Raw genomic sequence first — 25941 nt, 5'->3', positions numbered from 1 at the left:
TAATTTACAAATGTACACTTTAATAATAAAAAATTTACACATTTCACATGCAATAAAATCTGCCATTTATGCAAAAACAAAAAATTACACAAAAGTTTTTTTTTTTTTTTTTTTTTAGAGAGGGGTACCTGGGATTGAATTCAGGGGCACTCAACCACTAAGCCACATCCTGAGCCCTATTTTGTATTTTATTTAGAGACAAGGTCTCACTGAGTTTCTTAGAGGATCATGAGTTCAAAGCCAGCCTTGCTGTTGCTGAGGCTGGCTTTGAATTCCTGATCTCCTGCCTCAGCCCCCGGAGCTACTGGGATTACAGGCGTGCGGCCATTGGACCTGACCACATACTTTCATAGAGATAAATGTCTGGAAAGATAAAATTAAGATGAAAAAAGTAATTATTGCTGGAGACAGTCACAGTGAAGGAATGCTAAGTGCTTTCCAGCAATGGTCTGACCAAAAAGCAGCAACTTGTTAAAAAAGCAACGGCAGCATACCAAAAAAAAAAACATTTATACAAAAGAAAAGTGACAAATGAGAAAAACTAATTTGCCACACAGGACAGGCAAAAAAAAAAAAAAGTCTTTTTTACAATATAAAGGCCTTCAAGCCTATAAAAAAAAATGAATGGAAATTTCAAAAAGAATAATGAATTGTCCAACCCAATACATTTTTTGCTAACAGCTAAAAAAAAAGAATTATAATTCTTTTTATCTGTCAAATATAATAACTGGTGGTGATTCAGTGGCACTCTTACGCTTATTTGGTCTTGGTACAAGAGATTGGTACAGATTTCTGAAGGACAATTTGACTATCCAGTTAACACATAATTCTTTCTAATTAAGATTTCCTTATTAATTGTAAACAGGAGTCGTTAAAATAATTACAATTTAAACATAGTTTTATGGTCAAAGCAGAAGACTTATTTGCTCCTCTAAGCCAAAATAGCTACATCTGAGATTTCTCCATCTCCCCTCTTGGAAAAGTAAAGAAATTCAAAGACATACAGATTGATCTCTTACTGCTCCTTGTGCATTTAATTTCTTCAAGCACCAGTTAATTAGGAAGGGCAGTTTTCCAAGAAAGCAGAAGGAGGGAATGGAGGGAGGAGTTCTGTTCTTTGGAAATTCTACCCTCCATTACAAGGAATAAAAAGGCACCAGGCTTTGTTTTTTGTTTTGTTTTGTTTGCAAGCAAAGGGATTGAGTATTATATTTTAAAATATATAAATCTTATTTTAGTACTTTCCCATTAAGTGTACTCAAACTTCTTTAATTAGTGATTTAAGATGGTCTAGGTGATACTCTTCTGTGAGGGATTCTGCTTGATGCAAAGCTTTTATTTTCACCAGAATAAGAATTATTTCCTTGACTTCATTCCTGAAAAACAAAACAAAAAAACATTGCCCTCTTTAAAAATGCATCAGGGCTGGGAGTGTAGTTCAGTGGAAGAGTACGTTCTTAGCATGCACAAGGTCCTCGGTTCAACTTCCAGATCAGGACCACCACCAATAAAAAGTGAGCTATGAAGGCATAGAGATGAACTCAGGACCCACTAATTATTCATTACTCCAAAACAGAAGCTTAACCTTATGTCAGTACCTAATATAGCATGAAATACACAGATGCTGCCTTCTTCCCCTACAGCCACATACTGCACAGTGACATTTTGATCAATGACTGAAAATTGCTGAAAATTCTATTGCCCAGTGATACTGCAGCCATGATAACATCATATTCAATACATTACTCATGTTTGTGGGGATGCTGGTGTGAACACACCTACTGTACTGCTGCTATATAAAAGTACAGTACATACAATTATGTAGTAACACCTGATGATAATAAACAACTATATTAGTGATTTATGTATTTACTACACTATACTTTTTTTTTTTTTTGGTAGAAGGAAGAAGAGAAAGAAGGAGTAAAAGCCCTGATGCATTTTACTAGGGATTGAACCCAGAGTTGCTCTACCACTGAGCTATATCCCCAGCCCTTTCTAAACTTTAAAAATTCTGAGACAGGGTCTTGCTGAATTGTCCAACATGGCCTCGCACTTGTGATTCTCCTACTTCAGTCTCCTGAGTAGCTAGGAATACAGGTATGCACCACCACATCGGGCCTATAATACTTTTTAATTATTATTTAAGAGCATATACTTTTTTTTAAAATTTAGAGTAAAACAGTATGCTGTGTTATGTCAGAAGTAGCCTCATATATCTAGTGCTTACTGAATCTCGATTGCATCATTTTCTCCTGTGCTTAATTTGATGGCCCTAGGAGTGAAAGACTATAAAATATATATATATATATATATAAAAAACCAGCCTCTATCTCAGAGCACCAGTTGCTGTGTGTGCGTGCGGAGGACCGAGCTAGCTCGCTATAAACACCTCTTTGCTGTTTACATCGATCTTGAGTCTCTGGTGGTCTTTGGGGGTCCCGAATTCGAGCATAACAATATATATATACATGTACACACTTATACACACACACACACCCCTACACACATACACGCACATACCATATAGTCCAGGTGTGTAGCAGCTACACCAACTATATTTGTGTAAGCACACTCTATGATGTTTGTACAACAATAAATCTCTTAAGGATTCATTTCTTGGAACATATCGCTGTTGTTATACTACAGTTTTAATGCCATTATGGTGGAAGCCAGAGTAGGAATATTTACCCCAAGGCATCAGCAAATGTTACAAATTTGGCCTTTTTCATGTAAATTTTTTCAATTGGCAATTTACCAGAACACTACTGTATCCTGTAAACATTTGATGCTGTGAATGAGACATTCACACCAGAGATCTAGCTACTGTTGGGTAAAAACCAGGATGCACACTTGTATTGAAGAAGTGCTGAATTTTTAAAAATAGTCAAGAAAATTAAAAATACACGGAAATTGTTTTTCAGTTCTGGGGATCAAATCTATGGTCTCTCATATGGTAAGCAAGCATTCAATCACTGAGCTACATCCCAGCTCTCATTTTAAATGTTTAATAAGAGGTTTCTGATTTAGAGTTTTGATTCTAAATTTCCATATATATTTTTTGGAAATGTTATTTTGGTAAAGATTTTATATTTAAAAATAGGAATATGCATGGGGTGTGATTACAGTAGGCCATTTCAAAGGTAACCATAAAAATATGTACTAATTCTACCAAGTCTCAACAGATTTTTGAGAAGTATAATAAATGTACAAATGTTTGTAAAAATTATACAAAATTTCTAAGAATTGCTGAGCTCATGCAAGATCCTCAAACTATACTTATGAAAGTTAAGATGAAACATGCCTTACCTGAATTCATCCCCAGACAATTTATGTGCAGACTGCAATAACAACTGAATGAAGTTTTCTAGCTGGGGAATAGATGTTCTCGTAGCACAATTTTCAAACCATTTTTCTGGTAGACATACTACTATCTGTTAATTAAAACACATGGCTGGTTTATGATAATGATAATTATCTAAGGACTCTTGCTAACATAATCTCACAGTAATTATGCAAGTTGAGTATTATTCTTCCCATATTATAGTTTGATTCAATAAAAATTTTGGAAAATTTCCTTTATTTTGTGAAAAGTCATATGCCATTTAAAAAAACCATTCTTTATTGCTAAGAGCTTAAAACAGACTACTTTTATGAATGTTTTCTAGAGGTGCTTATAATTCTTTCCATACTTGTGTATTCCTGGGATAAAAAATCCACATAAAACATAACTTACAACTAACAACCACAATGCCTAGACATAAGATACTTTCAGTTAACCTAACTATGTTTCATCTAGTACATGATCTACATAAACAAATTAGAGTTAAGGAATCAAATGAGTGATTCTAAGATATACAGGGTGAAAGAAAAATTAATTATGCTTTGATAGTCTACTAATCTCATACATTGCTTTAAATGTCCATGGAAGCAAAATCAATCAATGCAGTGCATTCAATTGTTCTTTTGGAATAAACAACAACAACAAAAAATGGCATTTTATAATCATCCTCCTGAAGGTAATGCATGGTTTGGGAAAGCTTTAGTAAAGTCAGCAAAATATTTAAAAATTAAATAAAAGGATTTATGTGTGGCTCCCTGGCACAGTGCTTGCTTAGCACGAGTGAGGCACTGGGCTTAATCCTCAGTGCTTGGTGAAAGGAGTGGGGGAAGGGAGGAGATAAGAGAAAAATTAAAATGAACCAAATATTATAATATATGTTCAATAAAAATTCCCAAAAATACCTTCTAAAATAAATAGGGCTGGTCAGAATTAAATACTTAGTTAAAAAAAAAGCAGATGTGTATGCGCTGAGGTATGTGTAGCCCAGGTGTGGAGCACATGCTTCATGTGTGTGAAGCCCTGGGTTTGAACTCCAGCAGCAGTAAAAAAAATCCTAAAAAACTATGGATGAGGAAAAAGATTTATTGTATTCCTTAATGACCTTCTCCAATTACTGAGAAAAAAAGGCAAACACTTAGTTAACTGAAAAAGGCCAAAGGTCCTATAAAATTTTACACAGACTACTTTTTTTCAAAAGTTTCAAAACTGGTTTGGAATTTAATACCATTTGTACTTGCTTGCCCCATATTTTGTATCACAAGTATCAATAAAATTCTCATGTAACAAAGAAGTTCATATATAAATGAGACTAGAACTTAAACCCACATTTTGTTGATCTGCTTTTCTAGCCACATATTATGAAAGAATGTACTTTAAACATATTTTTCTTCTCTACAATCTTTATGTTCAAAGAGGACTCTCTAAATCTGAAACACAGTACAGATGATAATTTAAATTTCTGATATGTAATGTCCAAATCTATACCCAATATGAAAACTACAGTCAGAAAAATCATGGTTGGCTAGGAAGTGGTACATCATTTCATATGTATTTTTTTTTTTTAGAAATTATAAAGTATATATTTTCTCATATACTTAAAAATTCTTCAACTACAGGCTTATCTTTTTGGTCAGACCAAGATGTTTTGGGGGACATTTAGGTAGTTTCCAACTATCTTCTATTATAAATAACGCTACAACAATATTCTTTACATTTAAAATATCTGTATGTACATCTCTGATTTTTGACTTAAGATAAATTCTTAGAAGTCAAAGGTATGAACTTTAAAAGTTTTGTACCCATCATGCCAAAATATTCTCCAGTAGGCCTGTGTCCCTTCTCCCACAGTGTGGGAACCCACTGTGCTATGCACTCTTGTCACAATGCTCTTGCTTATGCCAACACTGGGAATTGCAGACAAAATAACAGCAAAAACATGGATCCCACACATTTTTCTTTTTGTAGTACTGGCAATTGTTTCATGCATGTGAGGCATGTGCTCCACCATTAAGCTACAACTCCAACCCTATTTAAAATAAAATTTTACGTTGAGACAGGGTCTCCCTGAATTGCCAAGGCTGGCCTTGAACTTGTGGTATTTCTGCCTCAGCCTCCAGAGCACCTGGGGTTACAGTTGTATACCTTAGCACCTGGCTGTAAACAACTTCTAAAAAAATTGTTTTTACTATATAATAATTTTCATTTTTCTGATTATTATACTATAATCTTTCTCATGTATTTGTACATTATTTTTACATATCCTTTTTTGGTAACTTGATTTGCGTATTTTTGGTCATTTTTAAAAAGAACATTTGAATTGTTTATTGATTTGCAAAGGGATTTTTTTAATTTAACAGATTTTAATCCTTGTTATGTGTTACAACTTCTTTCCTACTTTCTCAACATCCTTCAAAAATAAATAACAGGAAAAAGAATAGTATAGTGAGCCCAGTGAACATAGTCTTCAGTTATCAATTAATCAATTAATTATCAAATTAATTTTATATCACAAGTATCAATAAAATTAGAGAGTCCCCTTTGAACATAAAGATTGTGAAGTACAGAAGAAAAAATATGTTTATAGAACATTCTTTCCATAATATGTGGCTAGAAAAGCAGATTAACAATTATCAACAATTAACAATTAATCAAACAATTATCAATTAATCTCAATGAATTTTTTTGATCCACTTAAGGTTTAGATTTTTGTCAAATCTATTGCTTTTTGTTATCATTTCTTCATTTGTATTTAAGTTTAGAAAGGACACTCTCACTCTTGATAGTTATTTACCTCTACTGCTATAATTTTACAATTTCATTTTTTATTTCACCTGAGGTTTATTTATTGACTGATTGTGGTACTGGGGGTTGAACAAGGCCCTGAATGTACTAGGAAAGCACTCTACCAATGACTATACCCCCAGTCCTTGCCTAAAATTTATATTGGTATATGGTGAGAGGCAAGAACCTAACATTCTTTTTGTGAAGAGCCAGTTGACTTAGCATCATTTATTAAGTAATTTTCCCTTATTGGTGATATTTCAAATCAGTATACTAATTCTTAAATAGAGAGGGTCTGCTTCTGGGTGTCTACTGTTGATTTATTGAATTGTCTATTCTTTTGTGAGCATCACAATTTTAATTAATTTGCTAAAATTTTAATAGCTATATTTTTAAAAATGATAAAATCATAATTGTTCCTACACAACTTACCTGGTTGCATTTTTTCACAACATCTGGTCCAGGTATGGCATTAAGAAGAGCTATAATAAGGTAGCGATTTAGCAGCTTCCCTAGTCCTAGCTCCTGCAAGGTGTTGTCTGAAAGGACTCCATTCCAAAGAAGAATATTGCGGAAGAGCTAAAATAAAACATAAAGGGAATACACATGTGTTTTCTTTTCTTTCTTTCTTTTTTTTTTTTTTTTTTTTTTTTACTAAAAATTGAAGTCAGGGTCAATCAGCCACTGAGTCACATCTCCAACACTTTTTATATTTTATTTTGAGACAGGATCTCACTAAGTTGCTTACAGCCTCTCTAAGTTGCTGGGGCTGGCCTGAACTTGTGATCCTCCTGCCTTAACCTCCCAAGTTGCTGGGATTACAGGTATGAACAATTGTGCCTGGCTTATGCATGTGTTTTCTAAGTCTCTAACCAACATAAAGAGTTGGTCATACTCTTCAATTCTCATTACAATTAGCCTGTCAATTAACTATAACTCTCAATTACAATTAGTTGGAGCTGTCAACTTTAGAACTGAAAACATCTCTGAAAAATACCTATTTCTTTACAACCTCTATTTGCTCACTCTATTTTCCTTTTCTAGTATAACCACCACAAATCTGTTTCAAATGAATTCACTAGGTCCTTTCCAGACCAACAATCTTCCTCCTCAATCCTGAGTACAAGGCTGCAGGATTCCAGGATTCATAAAGGACCATTGTTAAAGCCAGGGCCACTGTTGCCAAGGTGTGACCTTAAGAAGTCAGTCAATACTGAGAACTTCATTGCTCTGATATATAAAGAAAGAATAATAACCTGGGCATTTGGTGAAGTCCTCCAAACTATAAAATAAATACTAGCTGTCTTTAAGTCCAGATCTTCCTGTGAATTTTATTGCATTCCCTGCTTTCTTTCCAGAAGTTATTTACTACTCTGAGTGCTGAATGACATGCAATTTTTCTATAATGTCATGCTTTATATTATCACTGATGTTGTCCCTTCACCTTGAAAGTCCTTTCCCTGACTCAACCACATGACAAACATTAATTCACTATTGAAACTACTGTTTCTACACTTGATCTTAGCCAAAAGGCCGAGAAGCGATAAAAACTACTGTTTCTGATATGATCTATTGATATGATCTGTCTTTTTGTTAAACCTAATAAACACTTTAACTCTCCTAATTCCTTTTGGTAGCACTTAACACGCTGGTCTTTACTTTAAATCTAGGATTGAGCCCAGAGGTGCTTAACCACTGATCTACATCCCCAGTCTTTTTATTTTTTATTTTTAAATTTTGAGACAGGGTGTAGCTCAGGGCCTTGCTAAGTTGCTGAGGCTGGCTTTGAACTTGCAATCCTTCTGTGTCAGCCTCCTGAGCCACTGGGATTTATAGGCATGTGTTGTTACACCTGGCTTGTCTTTCATTTAGCTTCCTTAAGGCCACGCTCTTAAGGGTTCTAAGGTTTCTATGAAAACACTACTTTCCATTTCCCTTCTTCTGTCAATATTTTCAACATTCTTTCCATAGCCTCTTCTTCATGCTTTACCCTATCTCCTTAGAACTTGTCATTCAAGACCATGGCTCTAAATGCAAGCTGACTCCCAAAACCTCAACTCAGATCTGTCCCCTGACATTTGGATTCATATATCCAACTGCCTCCTAGACTTTTGGATTAGTCCCAGAGCTGTGTTCAATTAATTATGTCCAAAACTAACCTTAACCTTCCCTCCCTGGCCTTTTCTTCTTCCTTTACCTCCTATAATATTCCCAGAGAATATTAAGTAAGTCACAAGGTTGCCAAAGTCAGAAACTTGGCTATGACCTTATGTTCTCAGATGTAAATTAATTGAGTCTTTTTAGTGGTACATCTTAAATGTATTCTGAACCCATCTTCTTACCATTCTTATTACTACTGACTTGACAATGACTTTATGTTTACTTTTTAGAACAAGGGTTAGCCAATTATGACTTGGGGGTTAAATTTAACCTCTGCTTGTTTCTATAGGGCCTGTGTGCTAGAATAGTTTTCACATTTTTTAAATGACATTAAAAAATGTTTTTTAAAAACAATATTTTATAACAAGTAAAAATTATGTGACATTCAAATTTCAATTTCAAAGTATTACTAAAACATAGCCACATTTCTTTGTTTACATATTATCTGTGATTCTTTTGGACTACAGTGGCAGAATCCAGTATTTTAGTGGATACTATACAACCTGCAAAGCCTAAAATATTTAAGAAAAAGTCTACCACTTTGTTTTATAGTCAACTCTATTAAAAATAAATCTGCATTTTTATTTTACCTTCAGAGCTGACCAGAATTGCCTTTCTTGGAACTTGGAATGCGGTGATGTTTCATTTTCTACAGCACTAATTTGAGACAACAGAAAGAAAAAGGAGAAAATGCAAATTACTCTTTCAGAATCAGAGTTTTAAAAAACATTTATTTTAAACAAGCATACTAAGCCTTAATTGAATACAAATGGAAGTTCTCTACATGGAGGTGACCTGATATCTATCAAAAATTACAAACACATCTACACTCTGACCCACCAATCCCATTTTTGAGAATGTCTCTTGTACATACATTTTCAAATATACAGAATGGTATGTCTGCTAGTTTATTTGCAATATCCACTGTTAGTAAGTTCAGCACTTTGATGTCTATCAGTTTCAGTATATCTACATGATGCCCTGCTATATGCAGCTTCAAAAAAATATAAGAAAATTCTCATGATAACATGAAATGATCTCAAAGATATACTACATGAGGGCTGGGGTTGTGGCTCGGCAATAGAGTGCTCGTCTAGCACGTGTGAGGCCCTGGTTTCAATCCTCAGCACCACATTAAAAATAAACAGATAAAATAAAGGTATTGTGTCCAATTACAACTAAAAAATAAATATTTTAAAAAAGGGTACTACATGAAATAAAATTCAAACTGGATGCAACACTTTATAATATACTTTGCTGTAGAACAAAGGGGAAGGTAAGGTAATGGCATTTATATATATATATGTATATATATATATATATATACATATATATATATAAAAGTATTTACTTTTATTTGTATGAAGAAAGTAAAAATAAAAATAATTGATTATTGCATGCAGGTATGTGGATAAAGGAAGAAGGGCAAAATCTGAGTCTATGGAGGGCAGGATGGAAGTAAATTTTTTCATTTTAAGTGTAAATTAAAAATTAACAAATAGGGCTGGGAATGTGGCTTAAGTGGTAGCGCGCTCGCCTGGCATGCGTGCAGCCTGGGTTCAATCCTCAGCACCACATACAAACAAAGATGTTGTGTCCGCCGAAAACTAAAAAATATTAAAAAAAAATTCTCTCTTAAAAGAAATTAGTAAATAAATCACATGTAGAAGGATTTAAGTAAAACTTTACAAAATAAACCTTACCAAGGAAGAATTTTTATATGCAGACATCACTTCTTGACTCGAAAAAGTCAAAAAGCCAAGCGCTTTCTTTCTTCCCACTCCATAAAGTTTTCTATCCTGTGACTACTTACTGGGTAGCTATAGTTTAGCATGTACCTAATAATGGCCATGCTTCTAATATTACTTTTGTTCTTTTTTTTTTAAGAGAGAGAGAGAGAGAGAGAGAGAGAGAGAGAGAGAGAATGAGAGAGAATTTTTAAATATTTATTTTAGTTTTCGGCGGACACAACATCTTTATTTGTACGTGGGGCTGAGGATGGAACCCAGTGCGCCCGCGTGCCAGGCGAGTGAGCTACCACTTGAGCCACATCCCCAGCCCTAATACTACTTTTTTTTCATAAAGTAAATACATAATTCACAGCTGCAGTTTCTGGACATTCAGTGATGTTCTAGGCTTACACTATTCTAACTTTTATATAAAGCTTTGTTTTAATATGAGCACTCTTCTCGTCTTCCTAAAGTTCTGTGAAATAGCTACTAATTTTATACTCATTTTACAAATGAGGACAAAAATGCATAGAAAGGACCAAGATCAAATATCTAGTAATGGCAGATCCAACCTCTAGAACCTGTGCTTTTTACCATTTTATGCAACTGCTCATGTTCCTAACATACATTTAAACAAACAAAAAAATCCAAAGTCCAAGTGCTAAGCATCATACATGGTATACAGCAGGTGACTGAGAAATACTTGTTGAAATCTCAATTTGCATCTTACTATGTACATGAATGTTTTAAGAACAGTATAGTTTCTCTTGCATTATGTCCTTAAATCTGTATTATATGATGAGCTATTTCAAACAATACAAAAGTTAACAGCTTTTACCTCTTTGGGAATAGAGGAATAAAAACATCATCTTCTATTGCCTTCTTCATTCTTGAAGCAATGGATTTAAGTAAATCCTATTATTTAAAAATTGGAAAGTATCAGCAATAATGTCATAATTGGAAATACATTTATCAAAAAACATTTTTTAAAAAATATTGTTTAGCTGTTGATGGACATTTATTTTACTTATTTGTATATGGTGCTGAGAATCGAACCCAGTGCCTCACACATGCTAGGCAAATGCCCTACCACTGAGCCACAACTCCAGCCCCCCAAAAAAATATTTAAAAAAAAATTCTATGCAGTGTATTCTCAGGTCATTAGAGTGCTCAACCAGTTCAACATACAAAGATGTAATAGTAACACTAGCATGCACATATTCCTGTTCTGAAAAAAGACAAGTTACACACGTAGGAAAAAAAATGCAGCAAATATTAAGACATTCAAAGTAATTTTTTGACACTTCAGATGTGACATTTTTACAAGAAAAGTATAAGCTTTAAAAGAATTAAACAGAGACAGACTGGAGGAGGAAGACGCGCCAGGCGCCCAGCCAGACCGGAGGAGGAAGTCCGGCCCCCCCCCCCCCCCAGTGCTAGTCCGGAGGAAGCCCATCAACCCTTAAAACCCATCAAAGGGGGTGTGGCTACCAGCACGGTTCTGTGGCTGATCCAGGTACCCAGTTTCCAACTCCCCCACCCTTAGCTGCCATAACTCAAAATATTTCCCACAAGCTTTGGGGGGTTGTAGCTATCAACGCAAAACAACAACTGTACAGGCACCTGGTTTCTACCTCAGAGACTAGAGTAGGGAAGATACAGGTGGAAGCTCATTTCCTTTCACACTGGCTATACCCACCACCCTGAATACAGAGGCTCAAGCTAGGAATAGACAACGCCACCTACTGGAAGCAGGGAAAACAGTGTTCTCGGAGACTTTTTTTTCTCTTTCTTTCTCTTTTCTTCTCTCTTCCACAACTTCAGCATATGTGAAACCAAGAACTGTGCATGAACAACCGAATTACCAAAGTAATAAAATATAGAGGAATTGCATATACCCCACCTCCCCCCCATTTTTTTCTTTATTTCTATCTTACTTCCCTTTTCCTTCTCTTATTTCTATTTTCTTCCTTGTTATTTTTTTTTCATTTTTTTAAATTCATATTCTCTCTATCCCACTTTCAACCTCCTAACTTTTGCTATCTATACATAGGGTACCTATGTAAATACAGATAGGAGGTTGAGTCTATATATTCTTCCATAAATTACCAGTCTAGTGGTTAGAGTTCTCCAAAGGTGCTAAGTTAGTTTAAACTTATACCCTCACTCCTTTCCCTCTAAGTATAACATCCTTCGTCTGAAATTAAGTTTTCTATATGCCACCAAATATGGTACACCTTTTATGAAACTAATGAATATATTCTTAAGTAATAATTAAAACCAATATCTATAGTCTTAGAATCTAACTATAAATGTATTAATAATGAAAACTTGTGCTTAGATAATGTACTGTTGCTATTGGGATCTGTTCACATTGTCTTTCTCTGAAAAAGAGGGATTTTGGAGCTATATAAGAAGAATACAAATATATAAGGGGAAAAATATTAGCACAACAGTTTCACAAAGCTAGAAAGAATCATGAGCAGTACGAAAAGACAAGGAAAGAAAGGACCACAAACAATACAGGTCAATTCAACATTAGATGAGGTAATATCTGCAGCTGATGGAATGTCAGACAAAGAGTTCAGGATATACATGCTTCAGATGATGTGGAGTCTCAAGGAAGACATTATACAGCAAATTCAGACAATGAAAAATCACTTTGACAATGAATTACATAAACAAATCCAAGAAGCAAAAGATCAACTCTATAGGGAGATAGAGGATATCAAAAACAAACAAACAGAAATCCTGGAAATGCAGCAAACAATAAACCAAATTAAAAACTCAAATGAAAGTATTACCAGCAGAGTAGAACACTTAGAAGATAGAACTTCAGACAACGAAGACAAAGTTTTTCAACTTGAAAAGAACATAGACAGCTCAGCGAGAATGTTAAGAAACCATGAGCAGAACATACAAGAATTATGGGATAACATAAAGAAACCAAACCTAAGAGTTACTGGGATACAATAGGGTACAGAGGTCCAAACCAAGGGAATGAGCAATCTATTCAATGAAATAATACTAGAAAACTTCCCAGACTTAAAGAATGAAAAAGAAATCCAAATACTAGAAGCCTACAGGACACTGAATGTACAAAATCATAAGAGATCCACACCAAGACACATAATAATGAAGATGCCCAACATACAGAATAAGGAGAGAATCTTAAAAGCCACAAGAGAGGAAGCAGATGACATTTAGGGGTAAACCAATCAGGATAACTGCTGATCTTTCAACACAGACTCTGAAAGCTAGAAGATCCTGGAACAACATATTTCAAACGCTGAAAGAAAAAGGGTTCCAACCAAGAATCATGTATCCAGCGTAATTAAGCTTCAGGATTGAAGATGAAATAAAAATCTTCCACGATAAACAAAAGTTAAAAGAATTTGCAGCTAGAAAACCAGCTCTTCAAAACATCCTTGGCAAAACATTACAGGAAGAGGAAATGAAAAATAACAATGAAAACCAACAGCAGGAGGTAGTACAGTAAAGGAAAAACTAAGCATAGAGGAAAAACAAATCATGTTAAGTAACATACATAACCAAATATGGCTGGAAATACAAACCATATCTCAATAGTAACCCTAAATGTTAATGGCTTAAATGCACCAATCAAAAGACATAGGCTAGTAGAATGGATTAAAAAAAAAGATTCAACAATATGCTGCCTACAGGAGACTCATCTGATAGGAAAAGACATACACAGACTGAAGGTGAAAGGTTGGGAAAAATCATATCACTCATACGGACCCCAGAAGCAAGCAGGGGTGTCCATACTTGTATCAAATAAAATAGACTTCAAGCCAAAGTTAATTAAAAGGGATAAACAAGGACACTATATACTGCTCAAGGAAACCATACACCAACAAGACTTGACGATCATTAATATATATGCCCCAAACAATGGTGCAGCTATATTCATCAAACAAACTCTTCTCAAGTTCAAGAGTTTAATAGACCACAACACAATAATCATGGGAGATTTTTAACACACCTCTCTCACCAATGGACAGATCTTCCAAACAAAAGTTGAATAAAGAAACCATAGAGCTCAATAATACAATTAATAATTTAGACTTAATTGATATATACAGAATATACCACCCAACATCAGGTGGATACACTTTCTTCTCAGCAGCACATGGATCCTTCTCAAAAATAGACCATATATTACGTCACAGGGAAAATCTTAGCAATTACAAAGGAGTTGAGATACTACCATGCATTTTATCTGATCATAATGGAATGAAATTGGAAATCAGTAATAAAATGAGAAAGGAAAAATCCTACACCACATGGAGATTAAACAATATGCTACTGCATGAACAAAGGGTTACAGAAGACATCAAAGAGGAAATTTAAAAATTCTTAGAGGTAAACGAAAACTCAGACACAACATATCGAAATCTCTGGGACACTATGAAAGCAGTACTAAGAGGAAAATTCATTTCATGGAGTTCATTCCTTAAAAGAAAGAAAAGCCAACAAATAAATGACCTCACACTACACCTCGAAGCCTTAGAAAAAGAAGAACAAATCAGCAGCAAATACAGTAGAAGGCAAGGAATAATTAAAATTAGAGCTGAAATCAATGAAATCAAAACAAAAGAAACAATCGAAAAAATTGACAAAACTAAAAGTTGGATCTTTGAAAAAATAAATAAGATTGATAGACCACTAGCCACACTAACAAAGAGAAGAAGAGAGAGAACCCAAATTACTAGCTTACGGGATGAAAAAGGCAACATCACAACAGAAAATTCAGAAATACAGAAGATAATTAGAAATTATTTTGAAACCCTATACTCTAATAAAATAGAAGATAGTGAAGGCATCGATAAATTCCTTAAGACATATGAACTACCCAGATTGAGTCAGGAAGATATAAACAACCTAAACAGACCAATATCAAGTGAGGAAATAGAAAAAGCCATTAAAAGACTACCAACCAAGAAAAGCCCAGGACCGGATGGATATACAGCAGAGTTTTACAAGAACTTTAAAGAAGAACTAATACCAATACTCCACAATCTATTTCAGGAGATAGATAAAGAGGGAGAACTTCCAAATTCATTCTATGAGGCCAATATCACCCTGATTCCCAAACCAGATAAAGACACCTCAAAGAAAGAAAACTACAGACCAATATCCCTAATGAATTTAGATGCAAAAATCCTCAATAAAATTCTGGCAAATAGTATACAAAAACATATCAAAAAGATCCTGCACCATGATCAAGTAGGATTCATCCCTGGGATGCAAGGCTGGTTCAAAATACTGAAATCAATAAACGTTATTCACCACATAGACTTAAAGATAAGAACCATATGATCATCTCGATAGATGCAGAAAAAGCATTCGACAAAGTACAGCATCCCTTTATGTTCAAAACATTAGAAAAACTAGGGATAACAGGAACTTACCTCAACATTGTAAAAGCTATCTATGCTAAGCCTCAGGCTAGCATCATTCTGAATGGACAAAAGTTAAAGGCATTCCCTCTAAAATCTGGAACAAGACAGGGATGCCCTCTCTCACCACTTCTATTCAATATAGTTCTCGAAATACTGGCCAGAGCAATTAGACAGACGAAAGAAATTAAAGGCATTAAGATAGGAAAAGAAGAACTTAAATTATCACTATTTGCAGATGATATGATTTTATACCTAGAAGATCCAAAAGGGTCTACAAAGAAACCACTAGAGCTAATAAATGAATTCAGCAAAGTGGCAGGATATAAAATCAACACACATAAATCAAAGGCATTCCTGTATATCATTGACAAATCTTCTGAACTGGAAATGAGGAAAACCACCCCATTCACAATATCCTCAAAAAAAATAAAATACTTGGGAATCAACCTAACAAAAGAGGTGAAAGATTTATACAATGAAAACTACAGAACCCTAAAGAGAGAAATAGAAGATCTTAGAAGATGGAAAAATATACCCTGTTCATGGATAGGCAGAACTAACATCATCAAAATGGCGATATTACCAAAAGTTCTCTATAGGTTCAATGCAATGCCAATCAAAATCCCAACTGCATTTCTTGTAGAAACAGATAAAGCAATCATGAAATTCATATGGAAAAATAAAAGACCCAGAATAGCAAAAGCAATTCTAAGCAGGAAGTGTGAATCAGGAGGTGTAGCAATACCAGATTTCAAACTGTACTACAGAGCAATAGTAACAAAAACAGCATGGTACTGGTACCAAAACAGGCAGGTGGACCAATGGTATAGAATAAAGGACACATTGACCAATCCACAAAATTACAACTATCTTATATTTGATAAAGGGGCTAAAAGCATGCAACGGAGGAAGGATAGCATTTTCAACAAATGGTGCTGGGAAAACTGGAAATCCATATGCAACAAAATGAAACTGAATCCCCTTCTCTCGCCATGCACAAAAGTTAACTCAAAGTGGATCAAGGAGCTAGATATCAAATCAGAGACTATGTGTCTGACAGAAGAAAAGGTTGGCTCCGATCTACATATTGTGGGGTCGGGCTCCAAATTCCTTAATAGGACACCAATAGCACAAGAGTTAATAACTAGAATCAACAAATGGGACTTACTCAAACTAAAAAGTTTTTCCTCAGCAAGAGAAACAATAAGAGAGGTAAACAGGGAGCCTACATCATGGGAACAAATGTTTATTCCTCACACTTCAGATAGAGCCCTAATATCCAGAGTATACAAAGAACTCAAAAAATTAAACAATAAGAAAACAAATAACCCAATCAACAAATGGGCCAAAGACCTGAACAGACACTTCTCAGAGGAGGACATACAATCAATCAACAAGTACATGAAAAAATGCTCACCATCTCTAGCAGTCAGAGAAATGCAAATCAAAACCACCCTAAGATACCATTTCACTCCAGTAAGATTGGCAGCCATTATGAAGTCAAACAACAACAAGTGCTGGCGAGGATATGGGGAAAAGGGTACTCTTATACATTGCTGGTGGGACTGCCAATTGGTGTGGCCAATATGGAAAGCAATATGGAGATTCCTGGGAAAGCTGGGAATGGAACCACCATTTGACCCAGCTATTGCCCTTCTCGGACTATTCCCTGAAGACCTTAAAAGAGCGTACTACAGGGATACTGCCACATCGATGTTCATAGCAGCACAATTCACGATAGTTAGACTGTGGAACCAACCCCAATGCCCCTCAATAGATGAATGGATAAAAAAAATGTGGCATTTATACACAATGGAGTATTATGCAGCACTAAAAAATGGCAAAACCATGGAATTTGCAGGGAAATGGATGGCATTAGAGCAGATTATGCTAAGTGAAGCTAGCCAATCCCTAAAAAACAAATGCCAAATGTCTTCTTTGATATAATGAGAGCAACCAAGAACAGAGCAGGGAGGAAGAGCAGGAGGAAAAGATTAACATTAAATAGAGTCATGAGGTGGGAGGGAAAGGGAGAGAAAAGGGAAATTGCATGTAAATGGAAGGAGACCCTCATTGTTATACAAAATTACATATAAGAGGTTGTGAGGGGAATGGGAAAAAAAATAAGGAGAGAAATGAATTACAGTAGATGGAGTAGAGAGAGAAGATGAAGGGGAGGGGAGGGGAGGGGGGATAGTAGAGGATAGGAAAGGTAGCAGAATACAACAGTTACTATTATGGCATTATGTAAAAATGTGGATGTGTAACCGATGTGATTCTGCAATCTTTGTAATGTTTTGAATAACCAATAAAAAATAAAAAATAAAATAAAATAATTAAACAATTTCCATAGACTTATAAAAGGATTGAGAGGGCTGGGGATATGGCTCAAGTGGTAGCGTGCTTGCCCGGCATGCGTGCGGCCCGGGTTCGATCCTCTGCACCACATACAAACAAAGATATTGTGTCCGCCGAAAACTAAAAAATAAATAGTAAAGTAATTTTAAAAAAATAAATAAAAGGATTGAGATAAATACTATGAAACTCTGACAATCACAAGAACATTTTCCTATGCTATTTAACAAGGGTAGTTCTATAAAGTCCCAAAATAAAGTTAATATTTGCCACCATTAAATATATCAAACTCCCAATACAAAAATATGCTAAAATGAACATGCAATGTGGAAGCTGTACTAAAGAAAACAGCATGAGGCTCTTGAATATTGCAAAGTGTCTATAGAAGTTTTCTTAGGTGTGTCTATGAGAAAGAAACTTCCTTTCAAAAGAGCCATTATAATGGGAAGGTCAACAGAAAAAGTGTAATTTTAAAAAATCTTTTCATTCTATCCTTTTCAAATGTAGTTGTAAAAGAGAAAAATCTAAACATAATTTTAAAAAATATTAGCTTATGAATAAAAAAGGTGGGTGGTGCATTCTGATGCATAACAACCATAATTTTAGTAGTGAAAATTTGTACACATTCATAGAATTGGCTATTAAAATAATTACCAACTGGGATACCTATTCATTCAGGCTATAGCCTGTGGCTGTAGATGATCATTTTCACTGCTATATTGTATTTTGTTGTATAAATACTAGTAGTAGGACATTTAGATGGTTTCCTGTTAAGGATCTTTTATGAACAATGATACTATAAAAGTTCCTTCAGATATTTTAGTATATATAAGCATACATTTCTAATAGGCATAAACATAGAAATAGAACTGCTGGAATATGCTTATGACTGGATGTCCAACTTTATATAAAATGCCAAATTGTTCTATAAAATAGTGGTACTATTTTATATTTCCATGGCTGTGTATGAGACATCCTGTTTCCCTATATCCTTATAAAACTTATTGCTTTTTTTTCTAAATGTTTATAATTCTAGTCATATCCCATTGTGCTTTAATTTTCATTTCCCTGTTGGGTAATGCTGGGCATACTTTCATATATTTATTTGCCATTTGGAAAGCTTTTCTGCAAAGTACCTAGTTAACCTGCTTGTCTATGTTTCTGTTTTTTTTTGTTGTTGTTGTTTGTTTGTTTCATTTTGTTTTGTATTAGGTTCTACCTTTTTCGTATTGATCTATAGAAGCACTTCATGTACTCTAGCTACAGGTCCTTTATTGGTTTGCTTATGTCCTTGACATAGTAAATTTACTTTGTGAAAATTCATTTTGTTTGTATATCAAAGATCAGAAATGACCGAAGTATTCCATCAGGGAATTTTAATGACATCATGCTATATCCATCCACTAAATGAAAATATTAGCTAAAGTTTTTTAAGACTATAGTAACTTACAATTATAACTATGCAATGAGATAATGTTAAGTAGAAGAAGAATACATACATGTCCATTAGGACTATAACTTTGGGGGAAAAAAAAGGCTGGGTGAAAATATCCAACAACAGTACCAATCCTTGATATGATTACTAAGATGAAAACATGATGGGAATTTCAAATATTTTTTCAATTGTGAAAAATATTTCTATAAAGAGATATTGTTCTTATTCTTAAAGAATCCATATCTGAATAATAATAATGGCATACTAAACACTAGAATAAAAGTTATTTTAAAGTCAATGATACTATATGCAGCACAAATGAAGCTGTCATATACCTATAACAAACTGAATTATTTATAAATGTAGAATTCAAGCAAATTTTTCCCCCCTTTTTAGTACTCTGGACTGAACCCAGAGATGCTCAACCACTGAGCCTCATCCCTAGCCCTTTTTATTTTGAGACAGAGTCTCACTAAGTTGTTGAGGCTGGTTTGAACTTGTGATCCTCTTGCCTCAGGTTCCAAGTTGCTGGAATTACAAGCATATGCCACCATACACAACCATATTTTTTCCAAAGAGGCATATTAAACTGAATTTTTATGTTTTTTTAATTTAATTATCCGTACCATATTACTCAAGAGGCCAAGATATCAATATTTATAACATTAAAAACAAACTCATTTCTTAAACATTTTAATTTTTTTAAGGAAAAAAATCATTTTCTAGGTAATATCTCCATAAAATAGTATCTGAACCTATATAAATATTTCATTTCATTTATTTACTTTTTTTTTTTTACAGTGCTGGGGAATGAATTTAGGACCCTGCACATGCTACATAAGGGCTCAACCATCGGGTTACAATCCAATCCTAAGAAATTATTACCTGTTGGCTTTTATTAACTTCATTTTCATAAGTGGAATGTTCTTCAAGAATCACTCTGCAGTGGTTTATTAAACTTGTTGTCTGTGAGGTTGACAATGGATCCCAAATGCATTCTACAAAGTCTGAAACAAAGATTTTTAGTGGTGTGCAATTTATTTACTAGATTATTTTATATCTCATGTACAAATAACCAAGGCCTTTAGCACAGACGATTTTCCTCCTTATTTAAGTTAAAATCTATGGCCAGTCATTGCCATTATATTTGTATACACCCTCAATTCTTTGTCCTCCTTGTGCTTTGCTGAAATCATCTGGTTAAACCACAACCCTAATTAAATCCACTTGTCTCTGAGTCTGTGTTTGCTATAATTCAGCTAAGATATGCCTGGGGAAAAAGAAATCACATTAAGTTGATCACCATAAAACTCCAATGAGTCCTTAATGTTGGTCAGCAATCACACTTTCTGACCCATTACTTTCCCCTTTGCCTAGATGATTATTTCATACCTTCTGTTACTCTTTTCTCAGCTACTTACTTTACTTCTTGATTTGAGTAAAAAAAAAAAAAAAAAAAAAAAAGGCAATCAGAAGAGAAGCTCCATGATCTACTATGGCATTCATACATCTACCTACACTTCTGCCTGTATGTCTCCGATTCTTATGGATGAAGCACCCACACTCCCAGTTATGGCCAATCCTTTACTTATACATGAGATCCCAACTACTTGGGTTTTCTCAAAGATACTGTTCCTGAAATTCTGCCTTTACACTTTGGTATTGTTATCACTTCTACTGGGTTTTTCTCATTAGAAGCAGTCATTTCTGTTGTGTTAAAAATAATACCGGTCTTGAGCTAGGTATGGTGTCTGTCACATGCCTGTAATTCCAGCGACTGGGAGGCTAAGGCAGGAAGATCATAAAATTTGAGGCCAGCTTAGGCAACTTAGTGAGATCCTCTCTCAAAAACTACAAAGGGCTGGGAATGTGGCTCAGTGGTAGAGCACTTCTGGATTTAATCCCCACTACCAGGAAAAAAAAAAGTCCCCTCTTAATTCTATTATTCCCCACCCATGCCCAAGTACTACTTCATTTCTCCCTTTCCTTTTAAGACAAAATACCTCAAACTACTGTCTAAGTTTCTATCTCCAATTTTTCTCTTCCATTTTGTTCTTGAATTCCTTCTGCTTACATCTTACCTCCCATCATTCTACCTAAACTGCTTTTATCAAATCACAAGGGATATTCACATAGTAAACTCCAGTGGCTAATTCTAATCCTTACTTGACTCTCAACAATTAAAACAATTCATCATTTTTTTTCTTCTTCCTAGAAACCCTTCCAATTGGCTTCTGGGACACCACTTACCTGGTTTCCTACCTACTTCTTTGGCCTTTGTTGTCTGCTCCATACATGACTTCTAAATGCCAGAAAACCTTAGGACTCAGGTCACTTCTCTTTTCTTTCCTATTTATATTAATTCCCTTAATATTTAGTTATTTTATGGCTTAACTGTAATCAATATGTACATAAATTTCAAATTTCTATCTGACTGGATTGCCCCTTTATAACTCATACATTCAACAATGTAATTGACACTCTTATTTAGATGTCAGGCAACCCAAACTCAATATGTTTAATATACCTTCCTACCTAGATGTACCTGTCAGTCATCTCCACTTCAAGAAATAACAATGCTCTTCTTCCAATAATCATGGAATTACCCCTAATTCCTATCATTATCTCTGCTCCATAACCAAAGCATTAGAAAAATTTGTTAGTACCACCTTTGAAATATATACAGAATGCAATCACCCCAGGAACCCAGGTGGTTTTCATTTTTTATAAAGTGACTTATTTATGGAATTGTTTAATCATAAGAATTTGATTTTTTCAGGAGAATACTTGGATGAAAAAAAATCTGCTGTATGTATAAACATGACTGTACGACCAATGTGATTCAGCAACCTGTACACTCAGAAAAAGCAATAATTATACCCCATTTGATTCAAATGTATGATATGTCAAGATCACTGTACTGTCATGTGTAACTAATTAAAAAAAAATAAAAAAATTAATGGAGTCTGCTGAGAAACTATATAAAGGCAATGGCTTAAATTTTGTTTTTTTTTAATTGTTTTTATTATTTTTTTTAAATACACGACAACAGTGGGATGCATTTCTATCCTTATTACACATACAGAGCACAATTTTTCGTATCTGTACATAAAGTATGTTCACGTCAATTTTTTAAAAACAGAGTTTTGTAATCTTTTCTATCAAAATTGATTCTGTGACATGGTGAAACAGATCCTTATCAAGTACAATTTTAGGTAAAACAAGTGTCTTCAGACTGAAGTCTGAATAATAGGCATTAATCCTAAGTGCTCATAGTTGCAAGTGGCAGATACACAGAAAATATAGTAATTTTCTTTTAATGAAAGGGAAAAGAAAGAGAAAAATCATAAAAGGAGAAGTTAAGAGAAAGAAAGAGATGTGAAGGATGTATGAAAGCATTCTCCTAACAAATGAATTAGGTGTCACAAAAGTAGCAGTAATGTCACAATGCTGAATGATCAGAGTTGTAGAAGTTTGGTAGCCAACCATTTGCCCACGCAAGCATTTTTTTTTTTTAAATATTGTTTAGTTGTAGATGGACACAGTATCTTTATTTATTTATTTTTATGTGGTGCTGAGGATCAAACTTAGTTCCTCATGTGTGCTAGGCGAGCGCTCTACCACTAAGCCACAATCCCAGCCCCCCTACAAGCATTTTTAAAACAGTTTAAACTTGACATTGATTGATCTTTTTTTTTTAAAAATATTTATCTTTTAGTTGTAGTTGGACACAATGCCTTTATTTCATTTATTTATTTTTATGTGGTGCTGAGGATCCAACCCAGGGCCTCGCATGTGCTAATGGGCAAGCGCTCTGCCACTGAGCCACAATCCCAGCCCCTGTTGATATTTACTGCATATAACTTTTCCTTTTGTTACAAAACTTCTGAAAAAAATATAATTGAAGAGAATGATTTTATACTGTCAAAAAGCAAATTAATGTTAGCAAGATTAAAAGGGAGTACCTGTAAGTCGAGGAATAACTGTCTTGTTGATGACTGAAGACAAAATTTTTTTATCAAAACTAGTGTCTCTCTTTGCATCTTCCACACTGTTATCCATAAATTCTTCTATACACGTGAACCATGGCATTTGTTTTAACCCTATGGAATCCAACTTAAAAATGGAATTAGAAAAGTTATAAATAAATACTTACACAATAGAGTATTTTAAAACAGTTAACTTTTCCAGTAATCATCAGAATTTTTTCTAAGGATCAAGAAGAAAATATTTTCACATTTTAACACCGTGTATGTAGCATTAGACCACCACTTGGCAGATGTCATGGGTAAGACATAATGTCTATGCAATGTAACAAAAAGCTGCATTGCATGCATTCATTCATTCAGCAAAAAATCAGCAAATGCACATTGAGCGTCAGGACCTTCAGAGCTTACCCTATGGCAAGTGCTCTTGCAGGAGCAAAATACATTTGAAATAACCATGAAATATGCTTATAAAAATTCAGCTATCTCAAAATTTGCTTCTGGTCTTTTTTAAATTTCATAAACATAAATATGCGATTTGCAAGTGCTTTTAGCTTATTAGAAAATAACATATGACCAGTTATTATTTGTTGAATGCATTAATGAAATGATCTCTGCTAGGCACATAAGTACCCAATTCAGTTTGCATGGTTAACAAATTAGGCTGCTACCCAACTGACTACCTAGCACTTTCTTTTTTTTTGTTTTGTTTTGGGTACCAGGGATTGCACTCAAGGGCATTCAATCATTGAGCCACATCCCTAACCCCTTTTTGTATTTTATTTAGAGATAGGGTTTCATTGAATTGCTTAGTGTGCCTCACTATTGCTGAACTTTGAAGCTGGCTTTGAATTCATGATCCTCCTGCTTCAGCCTCCTGAACCACTGGGATTACAAGTATGTGCCACAGTGCCTGTCTACCTAGCACTTTCTTAGAAATAAACTTGGTTCCAGAACCATGAAGATTATGTGGTTCTGAACCTAACCTGGAGTCTACAGGCATCATGACTAAGAAAAAGAGTAGTGTGTATGGCCTTAGGTTCAGTCCCCAGCATGGTGGTGGCAGGTAGAGACAGGCAAAGAGAAGAAATCATTTATTTTGTTAAATCTTTATCCTCAACTTCCCTCTCTTCTAGATTCATTTTCTCATTTCTGTTTGCTGAGTAGGCATGTTCCCAAGGATGTCCCCTATTGTTTCATCATCTATGAAGAAAAAAAAAAAAACTTCCTATAAAATCCTCTTCATTCTTTCTGAAAAGTCCCTACTACTATGCATGAAATGACTATTCTTCAAATACTCCAGGATCCAACACCTTGGGGGTTATCTTTAATGTAGAGGGTTAGGGTTATTCTCTACATTTCACTACTTCTTAATTTATAACTCCTCTTATAATCAATTCTTTCCTTCTCTTCCCTTTGCCACTATCATGGAATCTGTCACATTGAATTTGGGCTATAAGAATGGCTTTCCATTTCTTATTTTACTTTCATTCAAGTTAGATAACTAACAGGGCTCCTTAAAACATTACTTTCAATCTGTTACTCCTTCAATTACTTACCAAAATAAATTCTTATCTGTCAATTTCAGTGTAAACTCCAGCTTCTGAAATAATAGTTCTCCCTTTATATCTTTAATCTCTTATTGTTGAAATCCTTTCCCTCCTCCATGCAGGCCTCCTACCATCTCTTTCCAATATGTTATCTCCAGCTTCAGAGCCCTTGGAATAAGACTTTTATGTTGGATTTCCCCAAACCTATACCACCTTATACTTTTTGGAAGGATTTCAAATAATATATAAAAATTTAGTAATGCTAAGACTGAAAAATTGAGTCACAGCCAAGTAAAGAAGAATGTAGCGTAAAGTACACATTTCCAGACTATTGTTCCAAAGCTCTGAATTTCAGCTCCAACTCTTAGGGTAAGGTGTTTTATAGCTAACCTGATAGCAAAAGAATTTAAGAAATTATTGTGATCAGGATAATCACATGTTAAGCGTAAATACCTTAAGAGGATTCCAATCAAGCAACTGGACTCGTATTAGGGGATTTAAAAGTTTTGGTATGCATAAGCCAATAAAAGCATCATAATAGGAATCAGGAAACTTTTCTCGCCATTGCTGAAATTTCAATAAAATATTCTGGATGTTACAAAAATCATCATGCACATCTTCAAAAACTTTCTTATGACCCTGTAAAATGTCACCTGTAAAAAAAAAAAACCTCTTTAAGTTATGCATTTTAAGTTTTGCTTTCCTTATAAACATAGTCATATGTGACTATGTAATCAATTGAGTTAAACACTTTCCTTTGATATTAATATATAATTTTCATAAAAACTCATGTTAGTAACAAAAGTGATAATATCAATACTAAGAGCAGCTACCATTTAATGAGCCCCTGCTTTTTGCTAAAATACTACATATACATTATCTCATCACCAAGATGGATATAATACTCATTTATAGAAAACAAACAATATCATATATTTAGGAGGTCAATGAATTTGCCCATGATCACACAGAATAAAGCCTTTCTTTGAACTTAAGTCAACTGACTCTAAAGCCCAGACTCTTTTAACCATACACACTGAACCTTCTCATGATGTCAATAATGGTTTCACTAAATTCAATTGCTTTAAAGTAAAAATAATTAGCATTGGAAGTAGGAGGTAAATAAATGAAACTAAAATATTCATTTGTAACAAAAGAAGGGGAAAAAACTGAGGGGA

The 25941-nt window shown here is 34.4% G+C and overlaps 1 protein-coding gene and 1 pseudogene across 5 annotated transcripts in view; both read right to left on the bottom strand.

Moving 5' to 3' along the window:
* The window catches only part of Gcfc2 (GC-rich sequence DNA-binding factor 2), a 46690-nt gene continuing 20749 nt past the window's right edge, over positions 1–25941 (bottom strand). For 2 of the 5 annotated variants that reach the window (XM_078028948.1, XM_078028949.1), the window contains exons 10-18: positions 25217–25416; positions 23193–23343; positions 20113–20234; positions 11761–11856; positions 10853–10929; positions 8875–8941; positions 6557–6703; positions 3310–3434; positions 1–1376 (exon numbers count right to left, since the gene is read on the bottom strand). In XM_078028948.1, the coding sequence (XP_077885074.1) occupies positions 1259–1376; positions 3310–3434; positions 6557–6703; positions 8875–8941; positions 10853–10929; positions 11761–11856; positions 20113–20234; positions 23193–23343; positions 25217–25416 (1103 nt within the window). In that variant the 3' untranslated portion in view covers positions 1–1258. Of the gene's footprint in view, positions 1377–3309; positions 3435–6556; positions 6704–8874; positions 8942–10852; positions 10930–11760; positions 11857–11956; positions 17916–20112; positions 20235–23192; positions 24417–25216; positions 25417–25941 lie in introns of those variants that run through there. The other 3 variants (XM_005329396.5, XM_078028951.1, XM_021729155.3) reach the window with 3 other exon arrangements.
* Positions 7510–7669, bottom strand: LOC120885113 (U2 spliceosomal RNA; annotated as a pseudogene).

This window comes from Ictidomys tridecemlineatus, chromosome 12 (assembly GCF_052094955.1).
Source record: "Ictidomys tridecemlineatus isolate mIctTri1 chromosome 12, mIctTri1.hap1, whole genome shotgun sequence".
NCBI classification, from domain to species: Eukaryota; Metazoa; Chordata; class Mammalia; order Rodentia; family Sciuridae; genus Ictidomys; species Ictidomys tridecemlineatus.
Note: the sequence above shows the minus strand (reverse complement) of the source record. Positions and strands in the feature narration are given on the sequence as shown.